Consider the following 18,111-nt stretch of genomic DNA (forward strand, 5'->3'; position numbering starts at 1 on the left):
CATATATTTATTAAAACAAGAATAAACGCTTATCTTGATTTGCTTTGAATTTTTATTGACTTCTTATGCTGATTCATAAAGAATATGACTTCATCTGACCTGAGAGACTGAAAAACAATCAAGCATGCATGACTGAATCTGCCAGCAGCTGCAGATCCTTGGAGCTGTACTGGTGATGCTAATTGTAACATATAGAAGTGAACTCCTCTTCAGCTGAGCAATAAGACCAGAGGAGGAATGAGGGAGTTGATCACCTATGGCTCCATCACAGTCTTTGAACGTCTTCAGTCAGTACAGAATGATGCTGCGAGGCTTTTAACCAGCACATGAAACAGACTGGACATTACTCCAGTTTAATCTCTTCACACTGGTAACCAGTTCATTTTAGGCTTTATTTAAAGTTTTAGTCCTTACTTTAAGTCCCAGTCTATATTTCTGACTTTCTACAATCCTACAGCTCTTCTCACATCTGAGATCTTCCAGTTAAAGGCTGTTACTGCTCCCACTAACTCATTTATTCAGACTCTAGTATTCAGAGTGGCCTTTAACTAGTTTTAGGCTGTATGATGTTCAGTGTTTGCTGTTTAATGTTTTTATCTTCTGTGTTTTTATTGCCTGTTTCTATTGTAAAGCACTTTGTGGTTTTTCACCTGTGAAAGCTGCTGTATAAATAAAGTTTACTTACAGGATGATTCCTGATATGACTTTGATTAAAGCTTAAGTCCATATATGTCTAAGACACTGACATTTACTGCTGCTATCAAACATTAACTATAATATACTGTATTTAGTGCTGATGACCATTCAAATAAATATGTTTAAGTTTTTAAGGGTCCATCACACATTACACTGTTTATGTTAAAAGTAAAGACATGAGTACAAATGTATTCACAGAGCTTTGTTGGAGGCTTTGACCACTGGCAGCAGCCTCAGAAGAGCCTCCTCTGAAGCAGAGTATTTCTTCAGGTCAAACACATCCAGATCTTCTTCTGATGACAGTAAGATGAAGACCAGAGCTGAGCACTGAGCAGGAGACAGTTTGCCTGTGGAGAGACGTCCTGATCTCAGGGACTGTTGGATCTCCTCCACTAGAGAACGATCATTCAGTTCATTCAGACAGTGGAACAGATTGATGCTTTTCTCAGCAGACAGATTCTCACTGAGCTTCTCCTTGACGTACAGGACTGTTTCCTGATTGGTCTGCCAGCTACTTCCTGTCTGTGTCAGCAGACCTCGTAGGAGAGTCTGATTGGTCTGCAGTGAAAGACCCAGGAGGAAGCGGAGGAATAAGTCCAGGTGGCCATTTGGACTCTGTAAGGCCTTGTTCACAGCACTCTGGTGGAGAGATTGTAGGTTTAGTTTGTTAAATAATTTAGATTTCTTAGAGGTTGTTTGTTGTTGTTCCATCAGATTGAGTCCAGAGTTGCTGAAGGTCAGATGGACATGAAGAGCAGCCAGAAACTCCTGAACACTCAGATGGATGAAGCAGAACACCTTGTCCTGGTACAGTCCTCTCTCCTCTTTAAAGATCTGTGTGAACACTCCTGAGTACACTGAGGCTGCTCTGATATCGATGCCACACTCTGTCAGGTCTGATTCATAGAAGATCAGGTTTCCTTTCTGCAGCTGATCAAAAGCCAGTTTTCCCAGAGACTCCATCATTTTCCTGCTCTCTGGACTCCAGTGTGGATCTGTCTCAGCTCCTCCATCATACTTGACCTTCTTCACTTTGGCCTGAACCACCAGGAAGTGGATGTACATCTCAGTCAGGGTGTTGGGCAGCTGTCCCCCCTCTCTGGTTTCCAGCACATCCTCCAGAACTGTAGCAGTGATCCAGCAGAAGACTGGGATGTGGCACATGATGTGGAGGCTTCGTGATGTCTTGATGTGGGAGATGATCCTGCTGGCCTGCTTCTTATCTCTGAATCTCTTCCTGAAGTACTCCTCCTTCTGTGGGTCAGTGAACCCTCTGACCTCTGTAACCATGCCAACACAGTCTGGAGTGATCTGATTGGCTGCTGCAGGTCGTGTGGTTATCCAGAGGTGAGCAGAGGGAAGCAGTTTCCCCCTGATGAGGTTTATCAGCAGCACATCCACTGAGGTGGACTTTCTAGGGTCAGTTAGGATTGTAGTTTTGTGGAAGTCCAGAGGAAGTCGACACTCATCCAGACCATCAAAGATGAACACAACCTGGAAGTCTTCAAAGCTGCAGATTCCTGCTTCTTTGGTTTCAGTAAAGAAGTGATGAACAAGTCCCACCAAGCTGAACTTTTCCTCTTTCAGCACATTCAGCTCTCTGAAAGTGAATGGAAATATGAACTGGATGTCCTGGTTGGCTTTGTCTTCAGCCCAGTCCAGGCTGTATTTCTGTGTTAAGACTGTTTTCCCAATGCCAGCCACTCCCTTTGTCAGCACTGTTCTGATTGGTTCATCTCTTCCAGGTGAGGCTTTAAAGATGTCTTCTTGTCTGATTGTTGTTTCTGGTCTGTCTGGTTTCCTGGATGCTGTTTCAATCTGTCTGACCTCATGTTCATCATTGACCTCTGCAGTCCCTCCCTCTGTGATGTAGAGCTCTGTGTAGATCTGATTCAGAAGGGTTGGGCTTCCTGCTTTAGCGATCCCCTCAAACACACACTGGAACTTCTTCTTCAGGGCGGATTTAAGGTTACGGTGACAAACTGCAGCTTGAAGTTCTGAATGAGAAGAAACATGTAGAATATCTTTTGAAAGTGGAAACAAACACTTAATTCCAAAAGAATGAATCTTAAAAACACGTTGCTCCATCTCATAAGACATCAGAAAATTTCTCATTTATCCAGCAGCTTAAATCTTTAGATAAATCCTTTTACGTCTCTGCAGACGGTCAGCCAGCTCCTCCTGCTTCATTCTCCTCAGGAAGTCCACTGTGATCTTCACAAATGCCTCTCTGCTGCTGCTCCTCTCTAAGGATTCTGGGTAATCTGGACTCAGAACCTTCTGGAGCTTCTTCAGCTCGTTCTTCACAAAAGTGATGATGTTGTCCTCCAGCAGCTGGAACAGAATATTTATGAATGAGCCAATCAGACTGAAATCATGGAGCCAAACATCAGATCCATGTTGGACACACTGACGATCCACTGGTCTACAAAGAGCATCATGGAGACGACTGTGAACAGAACAGATGTAACAGTAGTTGTTGTACATGTACAGACCATAAATATGGAGTCCAGCTGTGTTTGATGCTGCTGGGCAGACTGACCACTGGGAACCTCTGAGCTCTGCTGGTCCACTCTGTGGAGGAACCATGAAGGATTAGATCAACACAGGATAAAGATCCAGGAGTTTCTGCTCAAATAACTTCATCTGAATCAAGTCTGTCAAGTTGTCAAGACACCTTCGTGGTCAAAAGTGTACACACACAAAATCTACAATAAAATCCTCTCGCTTGCTCTGTGGGCTCTCAGGTGACTGTTTCCTCGTGGCTGCGTGCAGCGGGACTAGGGGAGGGTCTGTGCTGACGGACGTGGGTTACTGACCTGGTAGCCTGGCTGCCCCTGGGTGGGTCCGGGATGGGCGTGAGGTTCTGGGGGCGCTCCGTCTCTGGGCTGGGGCCCGGGCCGGGCCTCGGGGGCTTGGGTCCTGGTTGGTGTGTTGCCGGGGTTGTGGGCGGGTGGGTGCATGGGGGCCCAGCCCTGGAGCAGGGTGCCGCCGGTGCATCGAGCCACCTGGGGGGCTCTTCAACTGGTGGGGAAGATTGTCACATCTTGCAGGAGCTTTCCTCTCCTCAGGGGCTCTCTCTGCAGGAGGGGGAGACACAGGAGAGGTGGAGGAAGATCTCAGCCTGGGTGTTTATTGTCTTATGTAGTCTGGAAGAAGAGTGGATGGTGGGGTGGGTGCAGTTTTCTCTGTGGTGGGGTTGGGTGGACTGTCCTGGGCTCTGTGGGGCCGGGAGGCGCTGCTGCGCTGGGCCCCGGTCTGGATGGGCCTGGGCCCCCTTTCCCTGGCGGGTCGCGGAGTATGGGGCTGCCTACTGGGGTCAGCGGGGGAGCTGGCCCCAGGGAGGGGTCACTTGCCCCTCCCTTCCTTCCCTCCCCATCTCCAGCTGCCTCCCTCTTCCCGCTCCACCACAACCACCCACACATGCAGGACCTTGGAGTAGGGGTATGTCACCAGGGTGCAGAGGAGGCCACCCCCGTCCCCGTCCCCTTCTGGCTGCCTCTGCCTCAATTTTATCCCACAACTTAGACATTCACATTACTCACACTCTCATTACACATACATATAGGATCTTGGGGGTGGGCACGATACACGGAACCCAAAGTACCATCAGGGTGTACACCCCACCCCTGGCGTCGTTGCCCACCTCTCAATGTTAAATACACGTAGACATTGAGGGCCAACAGGAGGGACCATGCGCTTACCTGCTGCTCTCTGGCAGGTAGCTCCATGCCCTCCTGGGTTTTAAATGCACCTTAGAACACACATGCATCAACACTACAATGAGCGGGTGGAGGGAGGTTTGGAGTCTTCTCTCACCCCCATTCTCTGCGACCTGCTGTAGCGGGGGGGGGGGGGGGGGGGGGGGGGGCTAGGAGGAGGAGTTGGCCGTCCGACTGCGGTCTGGAGTGTGGGGCCTCCCTGCTGCTGCGGAGTCGGGGCGGTCTGCCTCTCCCCACCGCAGGGAAAAGGGTAACACCACCTGGGTCTGGGTGCAGTTCCCCCCATCCAGGGGCAAGGGTACCTAGACCCAGGGCTTAGAGTACGCTTGGGGAGTGTGATCGTGTGTACAGCGTCTCTTTATGTCTGTCTCCACGTTGGTTGAGTGTGGAGTAAGTGCATATGAGAGCATGAGGGTGGGAATGGATGTTTGTGTCTGTGTGTGCCTGTATGTCTGTGTCTATATGTCAGGTTGGGTGTCAGGGGCCACCTCTCTGGGGACATCTTAGGCCCTCCAAGGTATGGAGGCCTATCTCCCCCTACCACCACTTCCCCTGCCAGTGGCGGACTCCCTCAGACATCGGTGCGTTGGTGGTTCTTTGTGTCCGGGGGTGGGCGTCCAGGTACACACCGGCTCACTCCTTGGCGGCCGCTTATCAGGGCCTGGAGCCTGGGGCTTGCCCGGGCCACTTCGGAGGTGGGGTGCCCCCGGCCTCTCGGCCTGGGGCTCGGTCACTCAGGCACAGCTGGCTGCCGGCGGAGCTCACGGGCGAGTCACTGCAACTCCCCCTGGTTTCTGCTCCGCGGCTGCTGAGTGAGCCCTCATCTGGGACTCTCCTCAGCTCTTTCTGGGACAGTGGCGCGGCTGCCCCTCTGTTGGTCTTCCTTGGTCTCTTGTGTTCTGGGGGCCTCTGGATGTCTGGAGTTTTGATCTCCTCCATACCTGCTTCATGCCCTGGAGGACGGGGCTGTGGCACCCCCACACCCTCTAGCAGATCATTACATGAAGGAACCTTTTAAAAAACAAAAAACAAGCGCGTCCATGCTCACAGGTGTACACACGGGTGATCACACCCACAAACTACACCCTTTTTGGCTCCTACCTCAAAGCACACTGTGTTGTGTTGATCTTATGTGCTGCACAATAATGTGTAATATTTAGTATTTACTGTCATATTCCCATATATCATTGTGATGTTGTTTATTCTATTACTCTTGTTCTCTTCTGCTTGTTTTCTTTTTTCTTTCTCAGCAGGTGACCCAGGTGACTGATATATGCATTTTTTTTCCCTTTTCTTTTTCTGCTCACTCTGTTGGTTTTTGGTTTTTGCCCTTCTCCCCCGTCCCTCTTCTCAGCTGTTTCTCTTTCCCTCTTTCTTTCTCCCCTTCTTTCCCCCAGTAAAGTCTGTCCCATATTCAGTAAGTGAAAATAAAATAAACAATAAAAGGTGAATCAAATGGACCATTATGGCAAGGCTGGGATGGTCAATTTGGTAAAGTAAATCCGTTGGGCATCTTTCTTTGCCTTTAGACAACAATTCTGATGGCAAAAGAGCCAAACGGGACAGGCAAAAAAAAAAAAAATACAATAAAATCCTCATGCAGCAATAGGACAGACACACAATCCATTTATCTCTGTGTCTCAAACACACACACGTGTATTCAAAGCCTCGATTTGTTCATATTTCATCTGTTGTGTTTTTATCTTCAGCGTTTTCAGTGTTGCTGCATTTACACCAAAAATGTTTCCATTGATTAATCAGATTGATTTGAATGTGTTTCACACACATCCATACAAATCCCTCCCTGGTGGTCACATGACTCTATAACATAACAGGAGTCATGTGACAAGAGTTTCATGCTGTAAAATGTCAAAATGGTTGAATGTGGTGGAGTAAAAATGTGAGATGTCAACTACTTTTCTTCAATATGAAATGTTTGCAGGGCCTGACAGGAAGTGGACGGACGCTCTGATCACTTCCTGTTTGCTGAAGTGGGTTTTCAGTTGTTTAGAAACCAAAGGCTTGTTTTAAAAGACAGTTTAAATGGGACTGAAGGAACGACGTGTTTGTAGTTTATATCCAACAACATCAAGCAGTTTAATCAAAGAGTTCCTGTTACTAACAGCTCACCTCTCTGCAGCAGACACAGGCTGGACTTTAAAATCAATGGGAAGATCTTTAGACCAGTCACTCTGTAAGGACACAGAGCTGGGTGGAGGTCCAGGCTGGTTCCTGTGAAAAACCATCATGGACATTTAAACAATTCCTGCAGCATCACGTGGCACAAACACTTTGTGTTCCTGTCATCTGCAAGCAACAGGAAGTTAATTAATAAAAGCGGGATGGAGACGTGACTGTGAGGGTCCAAATGTGTCTTAAACCAGATGAAATGACAGTTACAGCTGAGCCTGTGTGTCCTTTGAGACACTGCTCTCCTACAGAGATGCATTTTAGAAACCAGGAAACATCAAATCATTTAAATCAGAGAGTTCATATTACTAACAGCTCACCTCTCTGCAGCAGACACAGGCTGGACTTTAAAATTAATGGGAAGACCTTTAGACCGGTCACTCTGTAAGGACACAGAGGTGGGTGGAGGTCCAGCTTTGAGTCTCTGATGGATCCTGAAAAAGTTATAAATCTTCAGTAAAATTCTCATCACATATAAGCTGATATTATTGGTGTTAGCTTACCTTTTCTCAGCTGACTGTCTTTGCTCAAATCTCTTAATGACATCTTTGACTGAGTTACTTTCACAGGACACAGAGCTGGGTGGAGGTCCAGGCTGGTTCCTGTGAATAATGATGGAGCAGTGATGTGAGTGCTGAGCTGTGACATGGAGAAGAGTCATGGACAGTTAGAGATGGTCATCTCACCTCTGAGCTTTGGTCTGGCTCTCATGTTCCCCACACAGAGTGCTTTTAGAGGGAGGGACTCCCTCCTCTCTGTCCTCACACTGATCCATGCTGCTCAATTCAGCTCACACACACTTTCTACCTGCAGAGGAAACACAAATCATTCATGTGCACATCAGCTGAAATCCTCCTTTCATCATGTGTGCTGTCCAAATATCAGCTGCTTCTTTCCTGCTTCATCTCAGTGTCAGCTGAATGCAGTCAGACAGCAGTGTGAGGCAGAGGAAGCTGCCATCAGCTGCTCTGCTATCAGTCCACTAGATGGAGCCTGAAGCACACACGATGCATTCACTGACACACACTGATTCACTGTGACTGGAAGCTTCAGTCAGTCCAACACGTGTGAACAACATTTTAAACATTTCAGCTGATCCAGGATTCAAAGAGGATCAGCAGAATTAAAGCTTCACACTAATTCTTCCTGCTGAGATTGCAGAGAACTGCACACACACTGATTCACTGCTAATGAGAAGCTTCTTCCATCCAGTAATTCATCATCCATCAGCTCTGCTGCTGCTCTCAGTCCTGGACTCTGATCACACACTAAAAGCAGCTTTTTAACTCGTGTCTGTAAGAACCCTTAGCGTTAGCTTAGTGTTAGCTTAGCGTTAGCATGCTGTGTGGCTAGCTTAGCGTCAGAGCTCTGCAGGTGTCTCGTGTGTAAATATTAATCACAGTGACAGTAAAGGAGGTAAAGGGCTGTGACGTCATCACGTACGCTGCGTCCTCTGTGGGCTCTGAGTGAACTCACAAAGTACAAACTACAAGTACACAAACACGAACGTAGCTCAGAGTGGCGGACACACTCGGCCTCGTTGGTCCAGCTGTGAGTCCGTTACCGTGAACTACGGAGCGGCAGATTTGTGCTGAACTAAGCTGCACACAGCTGATGTTAGCCAGGAAACATTACACACTGGTCGTGTCCAAATTCATGGGCTGCATCCTCCTGAGGCCGCATTTGTAGACCGATTACGTCACAGCGACGCGCCGAAGGCTGTCCAAATTCGTAGACTCCTCCGAATGCAGCCGACAAATGCATCCTCCTTTTCTCCGAATTTGAAGGATGGGTCGGGTGTGTCCTTCGTGGCCCACCATATCCCAGAATTCATAGCGCGGCCCAGCCAAACTCCAGTTTCCAACAATGGCGGCCGCTACTAAGTTTTAAAATTAATCACACTAATCTTTCTGGGTCACAAAATAAACTTTTAACATATTTTCAGGCGAGAAAGTAGTTGTGTAAACATCAAATATCTGCTCGGTTTATCAAGATATCCCATATTTGCAAAAGTGCTTCGACGTTTTCGGAGACGTCTGCTACCCACCAGCTCGATAGCTAGCCGGAAGCTCGAGGGTCACTGAAGCGGCCGAGAGAACGGCACAACTCCCGGCACATCATTTTCAGATCACCACGGAGTTTCGCTGCTCGGGTTAAACGTGATATGTAAGTCACTTAGACAACCTAAAAATGTTATTGTTGGGCTTTTTTCAGTGTTTTGTTTGTTCGTGAGTAAATCGGTTTGGCTGAGATTAAAGTTATTAGATTAGATTAGATAAAATAAAACTTTATTAATCCCCCGGGTGGGTTCCTCCTTGGTTTTCACACAGCTGACTAAACATTAAACAGAAAACTGATTAAATAGAAGTGTGAGACCGTCGAGAATTTACGCCAGTGTCCTGTTATACTTTAGATAGCAAGGAGCAGACGGCCGAGTTTATTAAACTCCACCGAGACAGCGGTGACGCTAATCTGAAGGACCGTCCAATTTCACGGCCGTTTACTTCCAGCCTACCTGACCTTCTGAGGACCCAGCCCACGTAGACTGCGAAGGCCGGGTCCTCAGGAGGATGCAGCCCATGAATTTGGACACGACCACTGACTTTAATGGAGAGACCGGAAATACAAACACACAGAGTTTCTTGTGTGAAGAAATCAAACACGAGCTGAACAAACAGTATAGTTCCTAAAGACAAACTGTTAAAGGAGGAAACAAAGCAAACTTACAGTTTCTTCACACACCAACAACAAGCTCCACTCCACACCTGGACACTAAACACGGACACACAGGTGAGCTGCTTCCTGGAAGGAGGCGGGACTCCACCTGAAACTCAGCACAGGTGGGAGGGGCTCAGCTCTGTGTGTGCTGATGTGTTAACTTTAAAAATATGCCGTCTGACTGCTCAGACTGAGTCAGAGTAAAGTTCACATGCTGACGTGTGGAGACATGAAACCTTGTTGTAGCTGCAGGTGTGAACACACTGATCCCAGATCAGCTCTGCTGTATTTGTAACATTAACATTTCTGCTGCAAAGCTTCAAATGTTCAGCATGTTTCTCTGTTTCCAGTCTATAGATCCAGTCACACTTTCTACCTTCACCTGTGCAGTAAAGACTGAGAGCAGAGCTGAAAGCAAGCGTCCAATCAGTGAGCAGCATCAACACCTGAGCTTCATTCAGACTCTGTTATTGAAGATGTTGTTGGTACAAAGTTCATCTGCTGCTCACATGAATCCATGAAAGATTTATTTCACTGAATGTTTCTTCAAAGCTCATTTCAACCTGTTGAAGTCATGAATGAAAGTGCAGACTGAGAGTGGATCACATGATGTTTGAGGTGTGTCATGTGACATGTTCAGTATTGTCACACATGTCTAGATTGTCCCTGATATCATAACTGCTCAAACACTGATGATTATATTTGAAGAATTATTCCTGATGGCAGCAAAGTTTGAATGGAGCTCTCTGTCTGTGCTGATTTGTCGCCCTCTGGAGGTCAAAGCACAAACTGCATGATGTCACTGTAACCACCACAGTGACAGGAAGTGTTTTTATGACTGAAACACTGAAATGATGCTAACGGCTGTCGTTAGGCTCACTGACAGCAGTGCTGATGTGTTCATGTCAAACACTGGCTCAGGTCAGACTCCTTCATCCTTCTCCAGCGTGAGGCCGCCCTCAGACCCACAGGAGCTCTGACCTTTGACCTCCTGACCCTAACCATTTTCGTCTTGTTGCATCTTTAAATGCAAATCCATCCAAACTGTAGCCGAGCAAAAGAAGCTGGAAGTTGTTCTATGAATGATGTTGTTGAAGGAGCTTGGAAAGAAAAGCGTCTGGACTTCTTTAAGTTGCTTGAAGAGGGACATGGACGCCTTGACGCCCACTCACATCCTGGGACATTTGATCACAGGAAATCACATGATAGGGTGGGGCTAGATCTCACAATGGGTTCACCCAAAACCTTGGCTGATTGTGACCCACACCAGTTTTCACACCTTGGCTCATGTGATTAGGTAGAGGATCAACAGGGGCTCCATGTCCCTGAATCTAAACTGAATCTAAACACACCGTGCACAATGCCAAGTTAGATAAGGGTTAAAAGAACAAGATAAGAATAAATAAAAAGATAAAATAAGGATAAAAAATAACTTAAAAAATAAAATAAAAAGATAAATAACTGCAAATAAGTACAAATAAGTAACTGAAGACACGTGTGGTCTGCAGATATCGATGTACATGGATGTACATGGAGTTTAATGTGCAAAATGAACTTAGTGTGCAAAGTGACCTGATGTGCAAACTGCAGTTTGAGGTCGGTCAGTTGTTCAGGAGTCTGATAGCAGTGGGGAAGATGGAGTTGTTGAGTCTGGATGTTCTACATTTCACACTTCTGAACCTTCGTCTCGAGGGCAGAGGTGTGTCTCTCCTCTGGACTCTGTGATGGTAGCTGCTCTGCAGAGAGGGCAGCAGGGTCCTGATGATCTTCTCCACAGTTGTTATCACTCTCTGCAGGCGTTTGCGGTTTGCAGTAGTGCTGCCGTACCATGCAGTGATGCAGCTGTCAGGCTGCTCTCCACAGTGCAGCTGTAGAACCTGCTGAGGATCTTGGCCAACATACCAAATTTCCTCAGCCTCCTCAGGAAATACAGCAGCTGCTGAGCCTTCTTGACCAGCTGTGTGAGTTTGAGTCCCTCACTGACTCAAACTCCTTCAGTGACACTTGCAGCCTTGCAGATTAGTTTGCTGATCCTGATGCATCTCTGGAGCTGATGCTGTCCCCCAGCAGACAACAACAACATAGATGCTCTCACTAGTCCACTTTACCCTCTAATCACATCTCTGACATCTGCAGGTTGCTCCATAGAGACTCTTGTGCAATGCCAGGTGTTTGTGTTTGTGTTTGTCTGTAGGTACACATTAGATATGACCATAGACGCACACATACAAGTGAACACAGCAGCACAGATGGTTTCCACCTGCTTCCCTCTTTCTTCACACAACTGTGAGGATGATGAAGAGGTTTCAGGACGAGGTGGTCAGCAAGCACAGGATAAAGCAGGGCCATGAAACTCTCTGGTGCAGCAGATGTTTAATAAGACTCAGCTTTAGGCTTCTTTTCCCACCTGGCAGCAAAGTAACAGCTTCACTAATGTGAACAGTCACAATGTTAAACGTTTCTATATCTTCATATATTTTTATCTGTTGATGCTGCAGAATAAAGTCTGTTAACAGAGTGCAGGATGTGTAGAGCAGGTCCAGCTCTGCCTTTACTGTGTCCACTTTCATCAGCCCCTGTGAAGTGACACAGAGTGCATGTGTGTCTGTCAGCTGTTGTTTATTGTGAAGGATGGAACAAATGAACACACACTTGTAGAGAAATCTGAAAAAGCAACACGTGCTTGGGCTCCTTCTGTGCTCGTCTTCATTAATGCTGATCTTTCTTTCCTGTTTGTTCTTTGGCACAAGCTTCAGTCTTTTCTCCCAGGGCTCCTTCACACTTAGAAACACACCTACATTCATTTATACACAAACATCATGAAACAAAGGCTTTGTGAAAGAGGACATGAGATCCTCTCTGAACAGCACATTCATATCAAACACAGGACTGAACAGGATATACTGAGTCTGTGGTGTTTTCATTGTTACTTGCTGAGTATTTTTCCAGTGGTTTGAAATGTGACTCAAGTCTGGTTCTTCTACTGTGTGTGAACTCTAAGCAGCTGCATTAAACAGCTGCTTTTCAAACCAGGCTCAATCCTATGACTCTGTGAATGTAAACTTTTGTCACCTGCATGAATAACAATCCTTGATCTAGTCAGGACTGCAGTGCTCCTGTGATCCCAGCTTATAGATGGAGGCTAGCATAAGAGGCTCACCAGCTAAAGCAGCACACCTGGGTCTCCCAGCCTATTAAAAGCAGCCCTTTGCTTCACCTGCTTCACTAAACATTATTATTATTATTTAAGCAGAGTGGTGTGATTCATGTAGGCATTGCTGTGTGACAGGAGGACTTTTCTTGAAACAGCTCGTGTGACGTGAGCTGACGTAAAAACAGTGATGTTAGCTTGATTCTCTGGGCTAAAACTATTTTAAAAAGAGGGTCAATCATGCAAATCTGCCAATAGAAGCCAAAGTTACAGCCCCTCAGAGTTTAAAGAGAAAAGGCCCGTTTCCAACACTCGGTTATGCAAAGGGAAACAGGCCCAAAGTGCCTGAGTGTGTGGGTAATTCTTCAAATAATATTCAAAAGCAAACATTTTGAAGCATGTAAATAAAATTCAATCATTTCTGCTCTTCAATACCTAAGAAATGAAAACTGGCAGATGGTCCCAAAATGTGAAACGCCTGGCTATCTGTGCAAGTTTTCACTGTTTACCTTCAGAAGCGTAAATCTCTGCACAGATAATGTTCATATGTGGATTCCTGGTTTTCTGCAGTTAATTGTGACCCAAAGTGTATTTTTAAAGTGGTTCCAGGCAATAAAGCCTAAAAATAAATACATCTACTTCCTTTTTCTGTGTTGCAGCCTCAGTGACTCTGACACAGTGCTGTAATATTTACACCTCTGATGAAAACAGAGTTTGTAGTTGCAGAGAAATACTCGACTCATTTTGGGCATTTACGAGCAGGAACCTCAGAAAGCCCCTCGGTGCTTCACTGGTTAAGAAGCAAAGCAAACATTAGTTCACAGTGATGTTAATTAAGGCCCAAAGTTTAGGAACGAACGTCAGCACTTCACTAATGAATGTAATGCTGATTCATGTGCTTGTTTTGTAATGTGCATGTTGTGCGTTGCTATTTCCCATATTCTTTGGCACTGATAGATGACCGAGGCTGCCAGCTGCTGACAGTGAGCAGGGAGAGAGCAGCAGAAGCTGGGCAAGAGCAGGGCACCTTCAGCCCCCTTCATCAGTCAGAAATCATTTGGGTGTCTGTGTGAAATGTCTGATTTTTTAAAATCTTTTTGTAGACATATTTATTAAATGTTTAACAATTATATAGAAGAAAGACAATGTAAAGAACAAAACATGACAAAACAAAAATGAGTTGAAGTTATGAACTGTTTCTGAGAGACAAATTACACCAGGATCCTTTTTTGTGTAGCTGACAGCTGGTAACTGTGCAGGGGCGGGTCTAGCAAAGTGTTGCCAGGGGGGCAGGTAGGGCATTAACAGGGAGAGGAAGGCACAAAGAAATACTTTTCTTTCTTATTCTCATTTAAAATGTCGAGCTTTTAATAAATAATTATCTGAATCTTACAACAAACGTTTTCATCTGATGTAAAATGTATAGAAATCCATTATTGTACATAGTCATTTTTTAGGGTCCCATCATAATTTCTTCAGAAGTAAGTACTGCATATGATGCCAGTGTTTCCCACATTTTCTAGATACTACACCAGTACTGTGTGTAAAATGCCATCAAAAAGTCAGTTTGATTCTTTCTCACCTGTCTTTCTGTCTCCTTTCACTTTTTAAAGGTTGCCATGTTAGAAAACATATTTTGCCCTGCCGTGCTGTTTATTGATGTGGCAAATGAAAGGTTTATGAAAATATATCTAAATCTGTCATCAGTAATCAGCAATGATCATGTCTCACCTCTAGTCTCTGTCTTAATTTCAGGTTTCCACCGTGTGTTGTAGATGTTCAGGAGGTTAACTCGACCAACAGTCTACTTCCAGGTGCTGTTTAGAATACCAGGACAGGGAGGATGGTGCAGGTTTAAGTTTATTAGACTGATGCATGTATACCAACAAGACAGCGTCCATCACTGTGACAACAGTGTTTTCATTCAAAGGCTTTATGGTTTTTCCTTTAATACCTGGTGGGCCGGTCTCCAGTCAAAATGCCCGGGACCATTTTTTGTCCCAGTCCAGCCCTGGTGTCAGATCTGCATGCAGTGTCAATGAGACGATCAACAACAGATCAGACAAAACACTCAAGCGGACACTCCTCTGTAGAAGGAAACATGGAAAGTGTGAGGTAATCAGTGCTCAACATCACTTTGTATTTCAGGTGTTTTTATATAGAACTTCAGCACCAATGTAAAAGTTCTGGTTTTAGGAAGATGAAGAATATTTTCAGGAAGGATGCCGTCTGCAAGCAGAGCTGGTTGAACCTCAGCGCTGAGGTCCAGACTACTTCCTGTGAAGCCACGTGATGTAAATCTGCTGCTGTAACTTCACAGTTTACTGAAGCTAAATGCAACGTTACCATATAATCTGTTTTCAACAAAGGTTTCACTCCGTCCGGTGTTGATGGAATGATTCAGGCCGTACTCGTCAGGCTTCCCATCGACCACACGCATTTCAGTCACAAACCCCGTGACTGACAACAAGGGAAACAGCAGAAGAAAAGATGTGAAAAATACTGGATGATGATGATGGAGGATTAACCGCGGTGGCTAAACTGTTTCCTGTCTTTGTGGGCGTACTCACAGGGAAGTTTCCAGGCACGTCAGTCTTGGTGGCTAAAGTCTCCATTTTCCAACATGTATCGCTACAGGTGCAAAGACACAACATTAATCATCAGTGTAAATATTTTAATGCTGTCCAAATGGTGTTTGCTTTGTCTGTCCTCTCGCACTCACAGAGGAAACGAGGACGCCACCTTCAAACCATCTTCAGTTGGCTCAACCATGGCCGGACTTCCTGTTGGCTTTGTGACAGCAAACCACTTGAAATTAGAGCAAACTGCAGTCAAGCACCACTTACAGCAACCTGTGGACACGCAAGTGGAAAGCACTGAGAATCATACAGAAGCATAAGAGCTGTTTATTGTAACACGTGTGTGTGTGTGTGTGTGTGTGTGTGTGTGTGTGTGTGTGTGTGTGTGTGTGTGTGTGTGTGTGTGTGTGTGTGTGTGTGTGCACATTAATAACACACTGATGTATGTTAGTTTGATTTATGCTATATCTGAGAAAAATATTGCAGAATTTTACATCAAAGTTTCCAAAGCTGATGTTTTGTTGTTCACTCTGTCTTATATTCACATAGTTTGTTGTTTTTAAATCAATGGACAAAATAAATATTATCACACAAAATCCAGGGTGAAACATAACCAAATAACCTAAATGGTGAAGTCATTATAGAAGTACATGTTGCAAAGGTCAGCCTCCTGTATAGACTGCTAAACTGTCTGGGGGGCCCTGCCTGTCCTCGTTGGATAAGCTCCACCCCTTTTCCATAAGACGGTGACATTTGTATGAAAATAGATGGGCGGTAAAATAAAAAATAAAAAGTATTATGGATGACTCTTACCCCTGTAAATCAAAGTCCGCCTGAGGCAGAAGCAGAAACCATGAGGAGCACAGCACCACTCCCAGAAGGGCACGAAGTGAAGCCATAGCTGCTGAAGAGTGAAGACGTGATGATGGAGGAGATCACAGATGAAGATCTGCTGCCTGCTGACTCTTTATATAGAAGAGTGAGACTATCTCCCCACCAACAGCTGCACTTATACAAACCCCAGGTGCTGGGATGGCTTTGAACATGTGACATTTTCTGCAAACACATGGACAGTTTCATAACCACAAAGATTATTCCTGCAGTGGCAGAATCGTATCCACTGAGTGAGAGGTGAACGTCAGACAGTTCTTAGAAAATGTAGTTTCTCTTTAAGCTTTTAACGTCTCTTTTACCCCCATTTGTCTAAAACTACTTGACAGCCCTTCATGTCAGAGGTTTATTACCTGTGCAGGATGGAGCACATGGTCTCAGTCAGGCTGGACATGATCACTCCTACAGGAAGTAAATGTGATTTTATTTCACCTGTGAAATGATGAAAAACAGCAGAATAGCTCACGCTAACAAACGGGTGTTGAAATGTTTCATTTTCTGCTGTTTCACAGGTCAAAAAGGGCGTCGAAGCAAACTGAAGCTGAGCTGCTGCTGCTGTTGTAGTGCAGCATCTGCTGTGTGCTTCATCAGAGAACCTTCTGTACACAGCAGACAGAGGCTGCTGCCACTGAAGTCCATCTGCTAGAGAGCTTTAAACACTGGTTATTGAAGTGGCTTTGATGATACTGATACACAATCTTTGCTGCTGTCACAGGACAGGGATCCACCAGGGAGTAGTTGTCAGGATAAAGAGCCTTCGCTTCTCTAAATATAAACTGGATACTTGTAGGAAACTTTGGGAAGCAGCATTTTTCCTCATATCGTCTAAACTGAAGTTAGCTCAGGTGCTTCTTCCATACTTGCTCTGCAGAAAGCCAAAGAGTTTGGAGCTCTGCAAACATTTGCAGCACAGCTGGATGTTTGTAACTTTGGTCACCTCTGTATCATCCCTCAGATTCTTTCTGCACAGCTTTGAAACCACGACAGCACGAGTGATGCTGAGGAGACGTCCAGTTTAAACAGACCTTTATTCCTGGAACACAAACACATGAAGTGATGCTGCTAAAGAAGAACATTTAATCGCACTAATGAATCAAGCATCTGTTTGTCTGTCAGTCTGTCAACAGTTCCTCTGATCGACTTCAGACTTGGTGGGTGTTTTGTTTTTGCAGCGGTCAAAGTCGATCAGCGTGTTGCTTTGTCTGCTGTAAATCTGCCTGTACAAAGGGAAACATGCATGTTTTACATGCAAACTCACAACATGGCTGCATTTTTGTGATTATGTGTATTTTATATTGATTTATTCTATTATGTTTTGTATATGAATCTTTACAAGTGTGTCGATACAAAGGCCTGATTAAAACAAAGGTCTCAGCTGTGCTGTTATGGATGCTCTCATATTTGTTTCAAATGTAATAAATCAAAGGATTTCAGGCTTTTCATCCTTTTATTTGTTTGGTTCTAACAGCAGCTGGATAAAAACATGCAGGTGATGAATATAATTGTGTGATATTATGAGCATTGTGAATAAAGAAAGAGCAGAGATAGTAAAAAGGAAACAGGTGATGGACGTGAGATTTTCAGAACAAAAGCTCCTCAGTGAGACGATCACCTGGACACAAGGTCAGGCAGCTGGGACTCATCTAGAGAGCAAAATGGAAAAGTGATCTGTGCAGAACATCACTGTTGATTGCAGGTATTTACATCAGACTTCTTCTCTGAGATAAGAGCACCATTTGTGGGAAAGATGACAGTATTTCCAGGCTGGATGCTGTTTGCAGGGAGAACTGAATGAAAGTCTCCTGCACCTCAGCGCTGAGGTCCACACCTGTGAACACAGATGAGGTCAATCTGCTGCAGCACGTAGAGCTTTACTGATCAGCAGGTTCAAAGGATTCAGCAGAGCGTAGAGTCAGAGCTAAATGCCACATCACCATAGAGTTTGTTAACAACAGCTTTCTTTGCCCTTTGTCTCCATGGACTGAATCAGGGATACTCGTCATACTTCACCTCAACCACGTCACTGAGAGACCCCAGCCTGACACAGCAGCAGAGATGATGAAAGCAGAAACAGCAAACAGATGCTTCAGTTGTGTTTCTCTCTGTGTGTGCGCTCACGCCCACTTGTGTGTGTGAACTTTCCACGTACCTCAGCTTGTTTCTC

General features: G+C 45.3%; 2 protein-coding genes across 2 annotated transcripts; both read right to left on the bottom strand.

Moving 5' to 3' along the window:
- Positions 1 to 1,156: 1,156 nt before the first annotated feature.
- Positions 1,157 to 3,137, bottom strand: LOC143416053 (protein NLRC3-like). Its single transcript, XM_076881421.1, has 4 exons — positions 3,111 to 3,137; positions 2,850 to 2,997; positions 1,335 to 2,693; positions 1,157 to 1,170 (listed from the first exon to the last, which is right to left on the bottom strand). The coding sequence occupies exons 1-4, from the start codon at positions 3,135 to 3,137 to the stop codon at positions 1,157 to 1,159; spliced, it is 1,548 nt and encodes a 515-aa protein (XP_076737536.1).
- LOC143416054 (uncharacterized) lies at positions 2,649 to 7,446 on the bottom strand. The gene is made up of 5 exons (XM_076881422.1): positions 7,295 to 7,446; positions 6,549 to 6,650; positions 3,192 to 3,270; positions 2,905 to 3,030; positions 2,649 to 2,693 (listed from the first exon to the last, which is right to left on the bottom strand). Exons 1-5 carry the CDS (start codon positions 7,381 to 7,383, stop codon positions 2,649 to 2,651), a joined length of 441 nt encoding a protein of 146 aa, XP_076737537.1. The 5' UTR covers positions 7,384 to 7,446.
- Positions 7,447 to 18,111: the final 10,665 nt, after the last annotated feature.

Source organism: Maylandia zebra, unplaced genomic scaffold (genome assembly GCF_041146795.1).
Source record: "Maylandia zebra isolate NMK-2024a unplaced genomic scaffold, Mzebra_GT3a scaffold11, whole genome shotgun sequence".
Taxonomy (NCBI): domain Eukaryota; kingdom Metazoa; phylum Chordata; class Actinopteri; order Cichliformes; family Cichlidae; genus Maylandia; species Maylandia zebra.

Excerpts from the sequence above, each read along its gene's own strand:
- LOC143416054 (XM_076881422.1), bottom strand. The coding sequence starts at position 7,383 with ATGGATCAGTGTGAGGACAGAGAGGAGGGAGTCCCTCCCTCTAAAAGC. Across the intron at positions 3,271-6,548 it reads CCTGTGTCTGCTGCAGAGAG|AGTGGACCAGCAGAGCTCAG; the intron begins GTGAGCTGTTAG and ends GTTCCTCCACAG. Across the intron at positions 2,694-2,904 it reads AGGCATTTGTGAAGATCACA|AACTTCAAGCTGCAGTTTGT; the intron begins GTGGACTTCCTG and ends CTTCTCATTCAG.
- LOC143416053 (XM_076881421.1), bottom strand. The coding sequence starts at position 3,137 with ATGATGCTCTTTGTAGACCAGTGGATC. Across the intron at positions 2,998-3,110 it reads TCTTTGTAGACCAGTGGATC|AACGAGCTGAAGAAGCTCCA; the intron begins GTCAGTGTGTCC and ends ACTTTTGTGAAG. Across the intron at positions 2,694-2,849 it reads GGCTGACCGTCTGCAGAGAC|AACTTCAAGCTGCAGTTTGT; the intron begins GTAAAAGGATTT and ends CTTCTCATTCAG.